General features: G+C 38.6%; 1 protein-coding gene across 1 annotated transcript in view; it reads left to right on the plus strand.

The window, feature by feature from the left end:
* The first annotated feature begins 3648 nt into the window (after positions 1–3648).
* The window catches only part of rad18 (RAD18 E3 ubiquitin protein ligase), a 49611-nt gene continuing 32383 nt past the window's right edge, over positions 3649–20876 (plus strand). The window contains exons 1-5 of the mRNA XM_030052603.1: positions 3649–3667; positions 3787–3839; positions 13404–13482; positions 14624–14685; positions 14801–14871. Of these exons, the coding sequence (XP_029908463.1) occupies positions 3658–3667; positions 3787–3839; positions 13404–13482; positions 14624–14685; positions 14801–14871 (275 nt within the window). The 5' untranslated portion in view covers positions 3649–3657. The remainder of the gene's footprint in view (positions 3668–3786; positions 3840–13403; positions 13483–14623; positions 14686–14800; positions 14872–20876) is intronic.

A 20876-nucleotide genomic window follows, 5' to 3' on the forward strand; every position in this document is an offset into this window, starting at 1 on the left:
CAATATAGATAATCATACAGACACTTAACAGCCCTGAAAGGGTTTGAAAGAGTAATCAAAAATGAAAAGGCCTGATGATGGGTTTGGTCTGTTAACATAACACCAGAGAACAGACTGTCTCCCAGGCAGTCTGTACAGCATGCCACCTTGCTAATGTAAACATATAACTTTTGCTTGACTGAGCATCCAATGATCAAATGTTCCCTGTCTCTAAACCAATCAGAACGTCTCAGCAGTCGATGGAGGAAAGGTAGCGGCTGCTCACACTAAACACCAGATGTGAAGTTTTGTCAGGTTTTGGGTCTGTGTCACATCCATTATGTGTGTTTAATACACTATCTTATATTTTTTATGGTGTTTTAGAGCAGTATGTAGTAGGTCTATTTCATGTGGGCCTGTAATATCATAAATTTCACTACTGCAGAACCCAAAGCAATACATCAAGTCTGTGGATGTGATTCAAATACATATGAAGAAGAAGCTTTTCAAACAAAGCAAATGGACACACACACACACACACACACACCAGCTGGACCGGTTCCAATAAAGAAACTTCAATCAGGATAAAAAGCCCCCCAAAAAGAGCCAAAAAAAGCACAAAGGTCAGATTACATCATCTTTGGCTCCACGCATTTAATCAAACAGACCTAACACAATATGTTGAATGGGAGAGACATGATTGGCCTTGGCATTTACGACCCCATTGAACCCCAAAGCATTTTGTCTTCCTTCCTCATTCTATCTGAGACATTGCATCAGTGATATAAGCACAAAATATGGCAGTTTAATCATTTTCTACAAAAATTAAATTATATAGTCAGGATCCCAGTCCATTATATATTTGTATATTTGGTTGGACTGGGGTCTTGAGTATATAATTCCATTTTCAAGGAAATATTTATTTATTTATCTTTTAGCGGTCTGTGTATTTATTATCTGATTGATCTTATTTATTGTCTCACTATTTTAATACTGTTTTAAGTCACTACTTTAATCTGTCCTTGACATTGTTGGTGCAAAGCTAATTGTATTACAGGGACAAATAAAGTTAACTTGAACTTGATTATTGTTGGCCTTGTTACGTCTGTTCAGAGGAGAAAGACTATTCAAGCAGTGTATTTGTTCCTACAATAAATTAACTATCCCCCCCAGTGGCGATTAACAATAAACTGGTAGAAAAGCATTTTATTTTCTGTGGCAAATATCAAGCAACTGTACAAACTGAGATAGGGCCACATTACCCTGCAGGGACAGCCATGTTACCAAACTGTTAGCAATGCAAGAGATAATGTGGAGGGGAAAATAACATAATTAATGTGTTGGCACCACTTTAGCTCTGCTATTGAACCGGCTGGCCAAAGGCTCTGGGGGGTTGCATCCTCCAAACAACCAAGCCAAATCAAATTGCTGCATGTGCTGTGGCTGCCTCTGTATATTCATGTGAATGAATAATGACAATGCATGATGAATGAATAATGAATAATGACAGGAAAACACATGCAACATGGTCCAACATAAACACGTTTACATGATAATGGCTTGATACCTGATTTGAGGCAGGGGCTTCTCATATTGATAATATTTGTGGTGGTAAAATAAGAGCTAGTCATCCTTAAAATATAAGAGGAGCATTTTCCTCATCCAACATTTGTAGCTTTGTGATGGCACAACATTAGAGGCCAAATATAAGTCATGCCTTTACATCTCTATGTTGCTCTGGAACGTGAGAGCGTTCAGAGTTCAATGCTTTGTGATTCTGTACACTGCTGGTCTATGACAGGGGAAGCATTCCCATGCTTGGCAGTGTTTTCCTATTTCATCCACCTTTAGTGTGAGATTTATGTGATCTCACCGTGTTAAATTGTAGCCAAACCCAGATGAAAGCTTTGAAAATTTCATATGTGCTGATCCCAACCTGTGGATGATGAATTTGTTACACACGACTTTGTTCACAGAGTAGCTGAATTCATCTGAAACATGCGAGGATGGAAACAGTATTAATATTCGACGTAATAGTGCAATAAGGTTAGTGGGAGTTGGCAAAACAATATCTTGCCAGCTCTTCATTTATGCTATGGTTATTTTAGTGGCCATTTTACACAAAGTAATCTGAACCAGTCTTTACCATATCCCCCTTTGACACGCACATCACCCAACAAATATACATGCCTTGGCAACTGCACAACTCAGGATCACCCAGAGTGCAGAGTGTGAGCACCATTTAGGAGTTTAGTGCCTTGTCAAGGACATGATATTGAGGACTTCACATGTAAAACCCACAAGCCACAAACAGCCAGTAACACCCTGTCTTCCTGCCACAGATGAAACCAGTAGTATTTCTTTACAACACAGCCCTGTTGCCTTCAAGGTCAGCATGCCATCTCTGCCTCACAACTGTCTATAAATCACTGATTTAGTCATTATTGTCTGTCCTGAGGAATTCAGCTGTGCTATTTTGAATTTGAGAGAGTCTGAAGGGAGCTTATGAGAGAAATATGTATCCTTGCATCCGGAAAACTAAAAACAGAGCATGAGAATAAATTTGATGAAACTTCCATACACTTCCCATACCCCAAGACTGCATTTTATGTCAGGAAAAAGACTTGTCAGCAAACATCAGCTACCTTCTTAAAATGTTTTCATCCAAGGATATAAAACTAGTGACATTGTTAAATGATGGGAAGCATCTTGGTTCTCGGTCATTGATTGTTATTGTAATGATAAGAATTTTGTTAAGTAAGAAAATATCATATTAATGCAGGACATTATGCATAGAGGAGTATTTTACAGGTTACCATCGGGTTTGTATTACCAGCTTATTCTGGGCGTGAAAATTCTTTGGGAAAATGTGTGCTCACTGTCTAGAGCTGTGTGGTCCTCTAAAGCCTGTAAGCACTTTGTAGTTCAAGGAGATTTAGACGCAGCCATTTCGTGGATTTCACAGAATGTCATGATTATTTCATGATGCCTTCACCGTGTGGAGAAATGTGTTTAATCCTTACTTAAATCTTTTGCCATCAGTGATTCTATGACAAAACAATCATCAAAGCTACATAGTTATAAAAAAAAATATTTTTCAGTGGTAAGGCTGGAGCTGGATACATCATATTCAGTTATATTTGCATTTGCCATCCAGGATGACTTGCCTCATCAGTTTGGAAAGAATAGCAGCAAGGCAGTGAAGGCAGAGGAGGCAGGTAAGTCAGGTGGTGTGCAATATTCATTTTCAATCCCCAGTTCGCAGAGTTATGTTATAATATCATAAATACTGAAGATCTGATTTGGTTCATAAAAGGAACCTTATGGTGTCATTCCTTTACTAAACGTAAATTTCTCCACACACAGTGATAAGCCATATCAAATATTTCTGAACCACTGTTTAAGGAGCTGAATGAGTAGATGTGATTTTTTTTTTTTTTTTCTATTTTGGCAATTACATGAATCTGACTCCATTGTACCTTATGCAGCAATCTTGTGGTGTTCATAGAGCCTTGCAAGTGTAAGAGTATCATTTTTTGTTATTCATAAAATAAATAAAAAAAAAAAAAAAAAAAAAAAAAATCTGTTTGATCCTGAAACCACATAAGAAATCTAGATAATCAGCCTCAGCCATCACAGCTGCATCTACCCTCTGTGCTCTCACGCGGAACGCACCGGATGTTGCCTGGTAAGCTCAGAGAAATCTCGTCACGTCCGCGCGGGACTTTGGTTGTTACAGGTCAACTACTTACACAAAACTTTAAATTATACCCTTAACTCGCTATTTTTGCTCACGACGATCGTCAGGCATGGCCTACCAAAGTGGGGAGGATTTTCCACCCAGCCTTACGTGTTTGAAAGTAAGTTTTTTTTTCATCCCTTTTTACGTTAGCAACGATGCTACTAAGCTAACTGACTAACAAGCTAACTTACTAGTTTACAGTCAACAGCTAGCTAATTAAGTGACAGGATGAGTTGATGAACTGACAGTCCACTTCCACGACGTAGTTTAACGTTTTGAAACAAGTGACACGGTAACTCTACTGTCGATCATTTGGGGGAATACCAAATCGCAGGTTGCTATGATGTATATGTTGTTAGCTGCTCTGCTTTAGTTGCCCAGGGAAGTCAACGGTGCGGCTTTGGGTGCGAAAGCTGATGACTCCAGCGTTGTGTGAAGTTACAACATTTCTCCTCATTAGTCGCTGGTCTTTTATCATAGCACATCAAGTCAGATTACAATCCTTTCCAAGCAGTCATCCATGAAGGCAAACAGTACGTGTGAGAGACACACAGAGAGAGAGAGAAAGAGAAAGAAAGAGAGAGAGAGCTTTTCATAATGGTTATATATGGTAATATGTAACAGGAGATTAGAGTTCATGGTTTGACTAATATAGTAGTTAAGCAGTGGTTAAACTAAAACATACACATAATGTCAAGAACACATAATTATTATACTGTCCTACACAGTTTGGAGAGAGACCCTTGTATTCGTTTGCTGAGCTTGAATTTGGTTTACAGATCATATTTGCTGCACATGTAACTTGTTGAAAGGCAACAGCAGACAATAAGCCCAAGCAGAGGATTTGAAGATTGGTTTATTAAAGCAGAGTCAAGTTGTGTTCGTGTAAAGCTGACCCAGCTTCTCTGTGTCATTTACGTTAACTGTAAAGTAAAACAAACGCCAAGCTCGGTATTTGCATGTTTGGGAGAATTTATCTTGGTGTGAACATTTTCCTACTGAAACAAACTTGCTCACTTGCTCAGACACTTGGTCATTTTTAGGAGTAGCTAGCAGGACTGTCGAGCTTGATTGAGCCAAGCAATGATTTCACAATACTTGGATAAATATGCATTATCAAAGAGATACAACAGATTCAAATTCATAGTACTGTATCGTCCCCTAAATTTACATAACATGGAAATTTGTCTTTGGCACTGGCATGTAGCACAACACACACCATATACAACAATATATAACAGGACACAATAGTTATACATTAAGGTTAAATGAAATTTTAAAGTTATTACGTGGCAAGTGGCAGTAATAAAAGTAATGAGTGCATTGTTCTTCTGGTTGCATGTAAAGCTGTCGTAACCATCGCAACAATACATAATACATACCTGTACCTAACAACGAGTATCTGCATTAATATATGTGATGGTAAAAAAGTAAATGTACATTGAAATAGGTCATGGTGTTGAATTTGAATATAAAGCAGCCAGCGCCAAAGAACAGTCTGCAGAAACAAATGTCAAAACAATGCAAACTGCAGTTCGGACAAACATAATGTTGTGTGCCCTCATCAGTATTTATATGAATGCCTTGTATGCACTGTTTAACAACCCACATACCGCGCCAGAGGAAAAACGCTCATGTTTTAAAAGAGTCAGAGGCTGGTATAAAATGCCAGAAAGTATAGTGGAGAGTTTCCAAGAAGACAAATTATAGGAATTGATTGGGAATAGAACAGACTTTCCCATTCAAATCAGCACAGCAGAATGGTCACAGTGGTGGCCATTTTTACTTGAATCACTGCCAGTGCAAAGAACTGTGACTATTGTAGTGGGCTGCATATGCGGCAAGTCACAGACTCACTGAGGCGAGGTTTTGCAGTAACAACCAAACAAGCTGTGGAGTAGTACAAAGCATGGAGATGTGTCATTTGTGCACTGTCTCTGTTGCCTTGCTGCTAGAGGGGAATTAAGGTTTTAAGCAGTAGTCGCGGAGGACAAATTTTTCGTATTGGATTATACCAAGGACATGATTGCCCCGCTGGTTTGTGTTGTCACCATAACAACTAACAACAATGGCAGTTTTCTTTTGAACTGGTGGAATGACCACGGCGAGCAGTTCAATCTCTGTTCTACTGCTCTTCAATTTCTATGAGAAAAATCCACCACACTCTACCTACTCCTTGCAGTTCACAGTGCTTGTTGGGTTAAGTTCAACTAATGCAACTCAGACAGTAGAAAAAGAAAAGTTTTGCACACACATGTAACTGTCCAGAGGCTCCACGTAATTATTTATTTATTTATTTTTTTTTTTTCATCAGCAGGGGAACAGAAGTGAGGAAGGCATGTTAGGCAGAAATATCTATGTTTTCTGTTTCCTTGCTAATGAAAAACAAAAATGTGAGGGATTGAACTAGGTTAATAGCCTGATGGATCACAACTGGGTTGTTTTGATTGGTTCAATTGATGTGGCTTTTAAGTGGGAACTTAGTGGGAACTTGACTTGTCTTATAGAAATGAAAAAGTGTATCTTTAAAAATTCTTGGTTTTGGTGTCAAGTGTGCGGCATGGAAAAAGATTAATATTAAGATTTTTTTTTCAATGGGCACTTATTAGCTTTCATGGTTGGTTCTCCATGCAGTGGAAACGGAAAAATAAAACAGTCCCTGAACTTCATGGGCTCTAATAAGACCCAGGTTATGTCTGTCCCCTTGACAGGTGAAAAGGGTGTTTAGACTCGTAGTTGTGTTAGTTGATGTAGGGAACTGTTTAGGAACACATATTGGGGCTTGGCAACAAGGTTTGCAACCAGTAAGACACTGACTTGATGAATCAAATGTTGATGAATCAAATGTCTGACCCTATTGTTGTCACTTAGTGATCACCAAGGTTATCTTTGCCTTTGCCTCTGTCCTCTCTCTCTCGTGCTTTTTCTGACCAGTTGGATTCTGCACAAGCTCAGAGTTGAAGTTAAAAAGGAACACACCAACTTTTGAGGAAATTCACTTTTTTTCTGTCTTACCAAGACTCAGACGACACAATCGATTCCAATTTCAGGCTTGTGCATCCAGTACAAAGACGGTAATGGGTTGCATGCTGAGTTAGCACAATGTGTGGCTTCAGGGGGAAGCCACCAGCAGGCTCTAATTCCTTTGAAGTGACGAAAGTGCGCTTCTCTGTTCCTCCAAGGCTGAGTTACTTAAGTTATCATGAGTAAAATTAAAAACATAGAAAAGAGATCATATACCCCTTTTCCACCAGGGCTGGTTCGGAGCCGGTGCCTGACTTAGCACCAGTTTTTTGGTTTTCCACCGCCCAAACTGGTGCCAAACTGGTTCCAAACTGGTGCTAGGCAAGCACCGACTCCGAGCAGGGGCTAAACAGGAGCCAGAGAAAGAACCGATGACGCGGCCCATCGCGTCATTGGTGGGCGGGGTTACAAAACAAAACAGGAACTGCGAACGCTATAAACATAAACAATAATCCCCGAGAAGCCGCGGGTTATACTGATTTTACAACGGCACGGCACGCGGCTCAGCAAATTACATTTAAGGATGAGAAGCACCCGTTTTATAACTAAACATAGCTGTCATTCGTTCCGATCACGAATCCGACAGGTAGCCGGCAATAATTGTGTTTTTCGCCTCTGTATTGAAATGTAGGCTTGTAAAGACACAAGCAGTATTTGCATCGCTAATAAATCCAGATCCTGCTCCACCCAGGGCCAGAAACTGTATCGGGAAAGCAGCGTTATATGCTTGACTGAGACGCGGCTCACGAACATCATCCCCGACTCACTGATCAGTTTCACCGGCTTCAGGACAGGACGGGCGGACAGAGACAGAGACGCTGCAGCCACTGTATAGTATGAGTATGCAGTTTTATGTGTGTTGAAGTGATGAAGCTGCCGTGACAATGTAATTTCCTGCAAAGGATTAATAAAGTATCATTCATTCATTCATTCATGATGGTTATTGTGATTCTGAGCGAGCGTCTCGCGCACCCGTCATCACGTTTTCCGAAGACGTCATGACGTGGCTCTGACTTGGCTCCACTTTGCTCTTGACCGGTGGAAAAGCAAACCGGTTCTTCGTTGGCACCAGTTAAGCACCGGCTCTAGCACCAGCTCCGAACTAGCACCAGGTTTTTTCTGGTGGAAAAGGGGCAATAGATGTTTTTACATGCAGCAACGTTCAACACTTCTTCACATGAAACCTTTTATCTATCTGCTGGGTGCAGTCATTGCACAGTGATGGAAGGATAATATTGGTATTGGTCTTTTCATCTGATTGGGTGAGACAGACAAAAAGTTTATTTCCTTGAATCTGGTTTCCTCCTTTAAATAGTCAGTGATTTTATATGTTAGAATGGCTTGAATAATTGTTTAAACTTGAACTTATTAGCCACATTTGGAAACAAAATTTCCCTGTATGCAACAAAAACAACAGTGCTCTTATGCCTAATTAAGTCAGGGTTTCCGCTACATGTAATTGATCGTGGCGCACCGCCACGGCTAAATAAAAGCCGCCACGGCTTGGGAATGATGATTTTTTTTTTTTCCGGGTGTTAACACAATTTAAAGTATATTGTATGAATGACCTGTGAAAACGACCCTACATACACACATAGCATATATTTGCGCACATATATTTACTATGATCAGAGTTTTAAATGATAAATTAAATATCACGACATGTTACACTACGCCGCAATTAATTTTATTTTGAAAACGCACCGGAGTTATCACCCGCCTGCTTTGTGCTACTGCTGCGCGCTCAAGAGTGGAGGCGATAAAAAGCAGAGGGAGAGAAAAGGGCGAGAGAAAGGTACCTAAGCAAGATTAAGTTTAATCCATTTTTTGTTCAAGCCTGTGAAAACGACTCTAATGTTATTAATGTTAACATTGCATTGCGACCGACAGTAGGGCTGGGCGATATGGACCAAAAGTTATATCCTGATATATTTTGGCTGAATATCGATTTAAGATATATATCCCGAATTTTTTTCCTTAAAGTGAGAGCAAATGTTCAGTCATAGTCAAAGCCAAATATGACATGACGGGGCTGGAGCTTTTTCGGATTGTGGATGGCTTGCGGCTGGGGCTTCTGCAGTGTTCCTGGTAGTATTTGGGGGGCAGGAGCTGCTACAGGAACGTCCTCTGGCTCGGCCCTCTCACCTGCCGTATCTCCACTGAGAGGGCCAAGTAGGAGGAAGGTTCCTGTAAAGTTACCGGGCGGCTGAGCGACCATGACCGGGGCATCAAAATGCGTGTTGTTAAAAAAGCCTGTTGTTAGCGTTAGCTAACGTTCCCTAAAGCTAACGTTAGCGTCCCTAAAAATGCCAGCTAAAAAGTGTGTTGTTACTGTTAGCTAACGTTAGCTAGCACGTTAGCGTTAGCTTGGTAGTGTTGGCCGTGTTGCTAGGGACGCCTAGCGCCCGGCTGTTTGCTTTCTGTTGACAGCACATCGCACCAAGAGTAAATCCAGTCAGCACCAAGTAAACCCCAAGCCCCACCCAGGTTTGGTTTTTCTCAATTTACCAAGTTCCACTCACTTTAAATTGTATTTATGTGTAGGTGAAGACAGACCTGAGGAACAGGCTGCAGGGGGACCATCTGGCAGCATGCATGCTGCTCAGCATCAATGGGCCACCTCTGGCTGAGTTCAACTACAATAGAGCCTTAGAGCTCTTTTTCCAAAAAAAAAAAAGAAAGATGAAGTGCTCTCAGCCAGGCTGCACACTGTGCCAATAATACAGTCTTGCAATATGTAGCAATGTAAATAAAGTGTGTATTGGTCCGAACCAAACTCTGTGTTTCTGTTACATTCTAACACATTTGGTCCGGTTGCGCCCCCGCCCCCCTTTCAGCACCACAGTTTCAAAAAATCCTGGGGGAAACCCTGTAAGTAATTATACTATGTATGGAATTGCCTATGTAGGGAATTGCATTTTGATTATTATTTAAGCTTGCTTTGCATAGGGAAATTGCATTGCAAGTTTTACCACAGAAATATAATTAAAAGTTAAAATAGAAATAAATTGGAGGTATCACTCCTACATGATGGTCCTTGATGAATATGTATAATTTATAATTGAAGCCAAAAAAAAAGAGAAAAACATACATTTTTTAGATTTGTGTTGATTAGATGCCATTTTTACCCTATGTGTTTTTTTTTTTTTTTTTTTTTTTGAGTAGTTGACTATTTTTTTTTTTTTTTAATCAGCATCTATTGATCTCCAAAGTACACTGCCAAAAGTGATGACTTGTAAAACATGGGAGAGCTTTTGTATTGATTTCCTTTCTATTGATAACAAACTGGCATAGTCATGAGTTATGGGGGTTGTAAGTGAGTATTAATTGCTGTGTTCATTTTAAGACCGTACCAGACCATGCATGCTTTAGCTCATGACCACTTAGCTCATTAACACTCGCTTGACATAGAGCATGTTTACATGCACACCATATTCCTGTATTATTTGGAATATCCGCAATATTCCGGTTGCGCACGAATCATGTAAACACGGACCGAAACTGATTAAGGTCAAATTCCAGTTGGAGAAAATTTCGAATAAGACCCCTCGCATATGCCTGTTCTAACCAGAATATTGTGCCATGTAAACACCTTAATCGTAAAATGCCCCATACCGGAATATTCAGTTACATCTGCGCATGCTCGATTCACAGTGAATCCTGGCGCCTCTTTGTTGCTATGGTTACTGCAAGCGGGGAGAACGACATGGCGAACAGCATAGTGAAAAGCAGCAAAAGCCAGCATTTTTGGAGTGAGGAGGAGACTGCGGTCTGCCTTCAGCTAATGAAAGACTTAAATATCATGGAGTATATTGATGGGAGAAAACACATAAATAGCGACAACTTCTTCTTCTTCTTCTTCTGTATTTCCGGCAGACCAGACGCCTATAGGCGTATTGCTGCCCCCGCAGGTTGAGTGTTGCATTACATAAGAGCGTGGAATACGCCGAAACATGAGAATATGCAAAGTAACATGTAAACGGAATATTCCAGTTGCTGCAGCGCATATAAACTCCTTATTTTAATATTACTTATATTTTAATTTTGTTATACAACCTGTTGTATAATGACCAATAAACTTCCTTGTGTCCTTATTTGAAAAATTACCTTAACCAGAATATTGCTCCGAATCGGAATATGGTGTAGGCTACATGTAAATGTAGTCATAGTACTGTTTTCCATTGCTTCCCTCAGGTTGATAACTTGTGGGAGTGTTTTTTTTTTTTTGTGTGTGTGTGTGTGTGTGTGTGTGTGTTTGGGGGGGGGGGGTGAGATGTCAATAGTAGCTAATTGCTTTCTTTAACCTGTAGTGACAGCAGTGGAATCCCAGTGCAGTGAGAAGTTTGAGTGGAGAATCGTTTTTCCATTTCTTTTTCAGATGGTCAGAGTGCACACAGTACCACCATAAAATAGATCAAATGTAGCCGATTTCTGCCAAGACTTATGTGACAAATAGCAAGATATTGTTGCAGACAGCACAGGTTTCCTGTGAAAAAGTATGGAAGAAGATTTTGATCATTTCCAGGTCTGGATTAGTATGGGAAAAGAGGAGAGAGTTTGGTAAAATGTTTGCGTTCAAGGTTATTTACTGTTTTAAAAAAATAGTTTTATAAAAAGCGAAATTAAGAAACTACAAAAATAAATCATACAAGCAGTGTATTTTGATTTTGTTCATGTTAGGAGCAGCCAGCTGAATATATTTTCCACTAAGTGGGCGGGACAGCAATTCACACATATTGTCCGTATTATGGTCCACAAATCAACAGTGGTGATTACTATGGATGGGAAAATGCAAATGTCCTGAAAAATTGGTTACTTGTTCAATATAATAAAAGAAGGTTGGTAAAGGACTCTAAAGAGCGTGGTGCAAACTGTGTGTGAAATAATCCGACATCTCTAACATGGGCGAGGTAGCCATCACTAGTCATATGGAAGGGAAAAAGCACTGTGATCTTCTGAAATGCTCATTAGTTTTTGCTCAACCCACCAACGTGAGGCGGACAAGTAAATAGGCCATCAGCACACGTAACAGTTGGAATATTTCCATGCAGGATAAACATATAGCTGTCAATCCAATGAGATCCAATGAGATGTCTGGAAATGTTGGTCTGGAAAATCTGGAATTTTGAAATGAATAATGGATTGGCACCCTGAGAGTGGGAGACATATCGACACACACATATGCGCGCACACACGCCCTCATACACATACTGCTGCTTATAGTATTTCTAATATTTCTATAGTAATTAAGTCTGTGGAGATTCTCAGTCATTCAGATCATGATATTCAAGCAAAGTTTAACTCAAAGGTCAACTGGACTTGACAGTTGGTTCTTGAAGGCGTTTCACTTCTCCTCCAAGAAGCTTCTTCAGTTTTCAGGCAGCATGAACCTACTATCAAGTCCAGTTGATCTTGATTTAACCTTTACTTGAATATAGTAATTAAGTAATGTGGCTGTTGAAAATGTGAGTGCCATATCTCACTGTAAGAAAAAAAAAATCCGGGGGAAATACTTAAAGGACCCTAAATTCAGGGTTTTACACCACACAAAAAAAAAAAAAAAAAAAAGAAAGAGAAAAAAAAGAAATTGGTGATAAGAGCTTCAATTAATCAGCATGGCTATGGTTATTCAAATTGGACGACATTTAAAATCTATATGCAGCTGGCTTATGAGTCATTATAACTGGTTTGATTATTATTAGTGTGGTCAGTCAGCATTGCAACTTATATCAGTGCATTTTCTGATGGCCAGAAAAACTGTAAATTTAAATTTTATTGTACTGAACAGTTGAATGTGATTCGACTGACAAAATTCTGAGTCATTGCTAACACATGCAGTTTGGAACAAATTGTCAAATTTCACTGCTGGTTTTCACAGGGGGTGGTCCTGTCAGTAGTATATGGTGTTGTTTTTATGTCAGTGTCTAATGTTTCTCATGTGGCACAGGCACAGTGAAACTGCACCCTTCCAGCATTCAGGTAGATGGAACTGGAAAAAGCACAGCCAGAGAGGAGACAGATTGAGGCTCGAAAGGCACTCTTAAGGGAAAAGGGTGATGGATCACAGGATGGTGGATGATTGGATTAGAAGAAAATGTGACAAAATACTTGCCTGGAACCAGCCTCCCTGAATCACTGTCACACCCACTTTTGAAATCTTATTTGGCGATTCCAAGTAAGATTAGAAAAAGTGGGCGTGACAATGATCCAGATGGGTTGGTTCCAGGCAAATAAAATACACTGTGGTTTCTCATTCCTCTTTTTTTACAGTTTACTCAGCCAGGCGTATATTTTGCCACGTTGATATTGCGCATGCTCCGAACTCATGACCCAGTATAAACTAAATCAGTCATATTGTGTTTGCACTATGATTGTTTTCTAATTTCAGATTTGATGGGCTTTCTACATCACATTAGAGGCCACAAACCTTAAGGCACAATAAAGTTTTAAAATAAAAAAGATTGCCATATTGCATCAGTGACATAGGCACATGCTTAATTGTTTCTCTAATTTGCTGTAATTACTGTCTTGAGTACAGAACTACAGAACAGGTTGCCACTTTCAGTGTAGGCTATTGATTTTTTTTTTTTTATTACAAATCATCTAGTTATTTCATTGTTACTGTTTGACCAGTGCTGTTTCTTTTCCTTTCCTACAGAATGTTGACGCCCTGCTCCGATGTCCCATTTGTTTTGATTTCCTCAATATTTCAATGATGACTAAATGCTCCCACAACTGTAAGTAACAAGCAGCCACACATGGTTCTCACTTGATAAGAACAGCTTTGATGGGAATTTATGGAATCAGTATTGTATGGAGCAATCTGGAAAGAAACAAAGTTTAACTTGAGATCTATTTAGAGAGCATAAAAAATTGCTTGAAATTCTTTTAGAATCAAATGCTCCAGATTTGTCTGACACTTATCCCACTATGACAGGTATCCTGATTGAGGTCGGGGTTCAGTTCATATTCAATACAGTAGCAAAAATATCTGATGGAAGGTTAGGCTACTTTTTTTTTTTTTTTTTTTAAACAATTTTGTATTGATACTTTAAGCTTATGAAACACACTTGTTTAGTGTTTTCATGTCAACATAATTTATGAATATTTTAGTAATTTATTCTCTACGACCCCTTACCTCTAATGCCCTCTTCATAGCTACAGTTACTGTTTTGGGCACAAGAAATGTTTTTCCCCTTATTGACTACTGGAAGGCAGCTGACTCTGACCAGGCTGCCAGCGATGAGCGTGCTCCAGTTGTCACTTAGCCAGAAATAAGTGATGCCCGCACTGTGCATAGCTCATCTCCTTAGTCAATGACTGAGCCTTATCCTGCTCACTTGGTGAAAGAGTTGCACATTTTAGAGAGTGCACAACTCTTGAGTTAACTTTTTCATGTTGATGGATACTTTCTTCTTTAAATTTAAACTTTATTAATCAGCATGGACATGGTGCAGAATCTCCTCCAAGTGTGACCTGGGCACAAAGTAATCAGGAAATACAAGATTCATACAAGATTACCAAGAAGAAAAATAAATGTTAGCAATGCATCAATAACATCACAAAACATTGACTTTTCCAGTTGAATCAGATTCTGTTTCCTTCATAAAAATGATTTAGCTCTTTGGCTGGAGATCTAGTCTAGTTACTAGCTATGATTAAGTTGATTGTGACCCCATTTGCTTTGCAAAGTGTGAGTTGCATAGTGATCAGGACATTTTATACTGTTATACTGTCCAAACAGTCAGCAAAATCTAATAACATAGGGTTGTCTAAAATGTAGGTATAACATTTCAAGCTTTTGTGGGGGAAAAAGGAATTATCTTAATGTATGATAAAAATGACAGAACTTTTGTTTGCTTTCAATTCATTTTATAGTTTGCTCATTGTGCATCAGGAAATTTCTGTCCTATAAGTTGCAGTGTCCAGTTTGCAATTCAGTAAGTATGACTATGTCTTACATCTTCACCATGATCATTAGTTTGATGACACAATGTTCTCTTTCCATAAATCCTCTGTTCCACTCATATTTTGTTTCTTTTTCTCCTCTTACAGCAAACAACAGTGCAGGATCTAAGAAACAACCGTTTATTGGATGACTTGGTCATTACCTTTCAAGCAGCAAGGTAACCGTACCAACAAAAGACAATAAATAATTATTAGTTCATTATTAAGGGCCTTTGCACACATCTTAAAATAATCTGATTCTAAGATTCTGGTTCTTTGCATCTCACCATCTCACATCAGATGTCAATATATGTGAGGGCAGACAAGGCTTTGAGATGAAAAGGGAGTGCTGTTATCACATTACTGACATTGGCAAACCCTTACTGAAGTCAGAAAGCTTGCTGTTTTTTTTAATCTGTGGAATGTTTTTTTTTTTTATTATTGTTTTTAAGTTTTCAGTTGTTCATCTAATTTGTTATAATTGTGAATTTGTTAAATGGTTATAATCATTAAAACTTCTGTCCATTTCTCTCTCTATGTCAGGTTGCAAGGACATGACTTTGTATATCACAATCTCCATTTTACAGTAGTCTGTGATCTTTTGTTTTGCTGCTCTCTACCACCAATGGATATCATTGCAGTTCAGTCAGTACTCAGTTCATGTAATCTTTTATATTTGTTGTTGTGATTTACTCGTCTGGCAGCAGCAATAGAAGTTTGTGTGGGAAAAAATAGAAGAACAGTGGTCAGCATGACCAGCAATAGCTGTCATGGGGAAAGAAAATACTACTATCTATTTAAACTTTAACAGTAAATCCAAGTAAAACAATTTGACTTTACTGGCCTTTCTGTTTGATTGCCAAGTGACTTGTTGCAACTGCAGTGAAAACAAACAAACAAACAAACAAACAAGCAAAAAAAACACCATAGTTGTGCCCACTTCAAGACCAAACATTGTCACCAAAAACAAGCACACAAGGATCTTGCAGATTACCATTTTAAGGACATATTCTCTGCAGTATGATGGATACTGTAAAAGTTAATTCAGAAGTTTTATATTTGTGCCCTTGGGATATGGACAAATAGAGTAATGAAAATGGCAGCTCAAGACGTAAAACTCACTCTGCACAAAACCTGTCTGCCATAAACACTGCAGGCAAACAGGTAAACGTCTCAAGCTTTTATTGTCTCAGTCTTGTTAAATTGCAGGGAACCAAATAATGCTGTGGTGATTTGAGGGGATGTTGTTGTTATTGACAAGATTAAAATTTATGCTTCAGGGGACAAATTTAAGTTCTTCACCAGTTCTTGAGGAAAAAACATCTAAATTGTCTACCAGTAATCTGCTCCTGAATTAGGGATTTTCTGTAAATCAAGTGGGGATTTTATTTTCATCAACTGGGGTCATTCAAGGTTGTCTCTTTATGGTATTTTTATGTCTGTGTTTTCAAGCTTTAGGGCTGGTATTTTTTCATTACTGCAGGATATGGGCATATGCAGTTGTATCCAAAGCTGATCTAAAGGGAAATTCTTAATAATTAGGCCAAGCATCGGAGGTACTGGAACCCTCTTATGATTGCTTGGATTATTTTTCTTTCTTTCTTTCTTCTAAGTTATCTCAGAAACATAACAGGTACAGTGCTCAAACCTGGCAGACAGGTGGGAAATTACTCTCCCTACTCAGGCAAAAAAAGCATCAGTTGACCACATGATGGTGCTTTAATAAAAAAAATCTTTGCGTGTGGACCTATAACTTTTGAATAGCCATCAAAGTTTGCTCAAACACTGTGGGCATGACTTAATTTTTAAAAAATGTGCAATAAATCCTGAATGCTTTGTCCTATTGACACTAAATTTGGTGGGCATATACAGGTTTCATGTAGTACAGCAAATGTGACATTTGGCCAATAGGTGGCACTATAGCAGCATCATACCTTTAAATAGCCAAAACCTATTATCTGTAAGTCCAATTCACTTAAAATTTTGCGCGGTTCATTTTTGCACAAAAATTTAATGACACCTTACCGGACATCATGATACCCTAAAAAATATGGCTGCCATCAGCCAATCAGCTTTCAGCAGCAATTACACACAGTCATCAATGGCTGAGCGGCATGAAATTTGGTGGGTATGTGCATTAGGGGACTTTGAAGTAATGTGTAAAATTTGGGAGGAATTAGCCATTATTTTCCATGACAGCAAGGTAAAGGTCATCTTTAATCACTTTATCTTGGAACTTATGGTGCGACAGCTAATCTGCTGTTTTAGACATGGCAGAGCTGCCCTTTATGAAGCTGGTCATGATAAATGTAGAGGTGCAACTACCTAAACCCTGGCATGGTTAGATTCAGGAGAACATGCTGAAAAATTGCACATCTAAATGTTTGTTTAAAAGTACGGGGTCTGGTGAATACAGAAATAAACTGGTGAAGCAAAATGTTAAGTGTGGGCAAAGCTGCCGGCAAAACCTGCCTTGAATATGACTTTGCCACCTTCCGCGGGTCATAGTGTCAAAAATAGAAGTCAGATTGGTTCAACCCTGGCATCACTCAGTTCAGCAGAAATCACTGAACATTTGTGATTTACAACATGTCTATGTTTATATCTAGAGGGGGCTGCATAAAACTACTTTTTTCAGATTTTTTTTAAAATATTTGGCTCCATTTGGCTGTAATTGACTTTCAGAATATATGGACAGGGCCTAACAAAAATTACCCCAAACTATGAATGCATGATGTCATCTTAATAAAATGTAGTACACATGTCCATATATGTATATGTTCATGTATGTACTCTGCCCATGGATGACGTTACAGCAAGCTGATAACTTAAAATGAAAAAATTGAAAACTATTATGTTTCTAGCTCAGTCATTTTATTTAGTACAAGCTCCCTTCCAATTCCAAAATGTTCAATATGGCATGCTAAACAAGCACATTCACATTCAAAGTAATGACTTAGAAAATGCATGGTGACATAAAAACTGACAAAGACATTTATTAAATAAACTGAGATGTGTCCTTTAAATTTTTCTCATTGGTCCCCTTTTCCTCTTTTTCCACACCTACTTGAACTTCATAATTCAGCTATATTCATCCAAGTGCTTGGAACCTGCTCGTTGCCACTTGCGGCTATATTTTAAATAGAAGTTGGTATGTTTGCTCACCAGGGACTTGTCACATTGTTGGAAACACATTTCCTCTAGAGTTTCCAGTTGAAACTCTGTCTTTTTTTATTGATTGCATGTCTCACTGAATGCAAGGGTGCAGCTTACCGCATGCTTGGTATTACAGGCAGTGACACGAAAACTGACTAATTTTCCCGTAGTGTGACAAGTGCTCTGTGAAGGGAAATAAACCAAAAACATTTTAAATGTCAAGGTGGGTCTTTAAGACACCTCTAGTACCTGAAATCAAGCAGTTTCATATCCTCTAGAAACTTTTGTCTCCCATGTCTACTGTATATCCCTCTCAGTCACCCTGCTGTTGCAGTGAAGGGGAAAATAATGCAAATGAACAGTAGAATCCTCTGTACCTAAATCATTGATATTAGAGTGCTGGCATCTCATTAGTGCTGTATATTGCATAGTTCTTACTGTTTCAGAAATGGATAGCATCTATGAACTCTGTTTCATGAGTGAGTCTCAGATTCCTTTCTTCAGTAGATTTCTGTGCTGGTGTAGATATAATCTCCCGGAGTAGTCCAATCAGGCTGTAAACCATGATGTTTCTGCCTTGCATCAATCATCACAACGGTGGCAACACTCTGAAAGGTCTCCCTTCAGACTGCAGACCTTCAGATTGTCATCGGTATTGGGAATGAGTGGTTTATGTAGTTGCTCTTTCCTCCGTCCTTTAATTTCCTGTCGTCTAGCGCTGAGCCTCTGAAGAGTGGGGGTCATCCATAGGTGATTTTGTCATAAAACCCTGTTGTTATTTAGCAGTAGCAAACTCACCACCTAATTTTTTCCCTTATGTGTCTCTCTTAATTACCCATAAAGACCCAAATTTGTGACAGATAGAGTGCTTGGTTTTAAGTAGTATTTTTGCTTCAAATACTGTGACTTAAATCCACTATTTGAACCATACAATTTTTTCCCATCTGAGAAATTAAAGTTTTGAATCTGTGTAAAAGTTATCTTTCTTCTCATTGTTCTGTCTTGTCATCTACTGTAGATTTATTTCACATGATGTGTGTTTATCTGACAGCAGGGCAACTCTGCGGGTCTCTAAACATCAGAATTCGCACAAAAAATAGTCTCTGCCTTTGCATTCTGACCTGTGCCATATGGGTGCATTGCTCGAAAAATATATTAATTATCTCTCATGTGCCAGAAAGAGCTGCCAGGTTTCTTATATTAGTAAATTTTTTACACATCGACTCGACTTTAAGAGAAGGACTTGTCTTTATTTTTAAGAAATTGGAAATTCTTAATTTCGACAGGTATTTGAATTTTAGTCTTAGTCTTAGTCATCTTTTGACATTTTTTGTCAGAATTAATTATTTTACATTAGTCAAGTCAGGAGCACTTCATATAATTTTAGTCAGTCATTTTAGTCAGTTAGGTTAAATGACACTATACTGTTCGAAAAATACTCTTGCATTTTCTGTGCTTCCTTGGATTATTGCTCTGGCCAGTCCCCTTGTATGTGTGAAAGTGCAATGTGCTATGTCAACATTAAAGCTCAGAAAACAATCTGACATGCTCGCTTCTGAACTATTGTGACTGTTAGAGCTTCAATGCCTTACAGGCCAGTTGTTGTAATGTGTTTAATTTGTTGTTAGTACCAAGTGCTATAGTATGAAAATTAAGGATTAGAGTTTATAAGTTTACAGGTTAGATCATGTCCCTCATGTAAGATCACTCAGAACAAAATAGTATTTAATAATTTATGTCAGTATCAGAAAGTATCACAACATTAACCAGCTATGCTGAAAATTGCTCTCTCCATAAAATGCAATAATGCTGCAAAATAAGCTGCTGCTAATGAAAAAAAAATACATAGAATGGGGCCCAAAAGATGTAAGTTAAAAATAAGTTTAAAAAAAAAATGTTAGCATTTAGTTCAAGTCAGAGTTTATCATTTTTGCAATATCCACGGTGTAATCACAACCTGTACTCACTGACTAATTGGCATTATATTACCAGATGCCAAGTCTTTTGGAGCATTCACAATAGTGTCTTATAATGTTACAGCATGTTTCGCCTTTTCCCTTTTCAAATGTTCCCAAAGCTGCTCATTGGTGTCATGGTCTGATGTCTGTGCAAGGAAACCCATGCAAGTCAGCATTCCTGCTCTTCTTTGGACTTATGACAGGCCTGGCATAGTTCCACTGCATGATTTAGCCTCATTGTCCTGCTGGAAAATGTATTCTTTTTTACATAGCTTTAAGCCACAAGGACTGGCGTGGCTCTGCAGAAGAGAATTGCACAATGTGTAGTTGATCCTGTGAAATAGGATCAACTTCACAGGCAAAACATACCCACACTTGAATATTTTAACCATGTGTGACTGAAGGTTTATAAATCAGAATGCATTTGAACTTTTTGTGCTTCTCTTGCAGCAAGTCTTTGATGTTTAGTCTTTGCTAATTAGAGGCATTAAATGACACACTCTTAGAAACACAACACTGCCAATTCCACAGTTGACCATATATTGACAGTAAAAATAATTTTGGACTTAAATTGATGTTGCTTTTAAAAACTCATACCAGTTTATTTGCCAGTATATCAGCAAATCCCTACAGACTTAGCTTCTCTAATCACAAGAGGGAGATGGTTACAGAGATAAGGAGCTCTGCAGGAAAATGCTCTGTTGCCTGCTGATATTTTTCTTGATTGTAGGAATGGTGTGGTAGCCACTGTCCTATGATTGGATCACAGTTTATTCCCTTACCAGTTTTACTTGGTAAATTGGTATCAGTACATTCTAACTCTCATACACTGAGCTGACAATACATTAATGGTGTTCTGCATAAATTTACAACTGAGGGTGCCTAACAAATGAACATTATGCTGCCTTAAAGTTGTGAATGAACTGCTTCTGTCACTGTGTCACAGACTTATGAGGCTTTTTGTTTGTTTTGGGCTTGGTCGAGTGATTTTAACTTAGCTACACCAAGCATATTTTTCTTAACCTAAATTTGGTTTGTTTTCTATGATAAGGTATTCCAGACTGAGTGAA

This window comes from Myripristis murdjan, chromosome 5, assembly GCF_902150065.1.
Source record: "Myripristis murdjan chromosome 5, fMyrMur1.1, whole genome shotgun sequence".
Classification (NCBI taxonomy): Eukaryota; Metazoa; Chordata; class Actinopteri; order Holocentriformes; family Holocentridae; genus Myripristis; species Myripristis murdjan.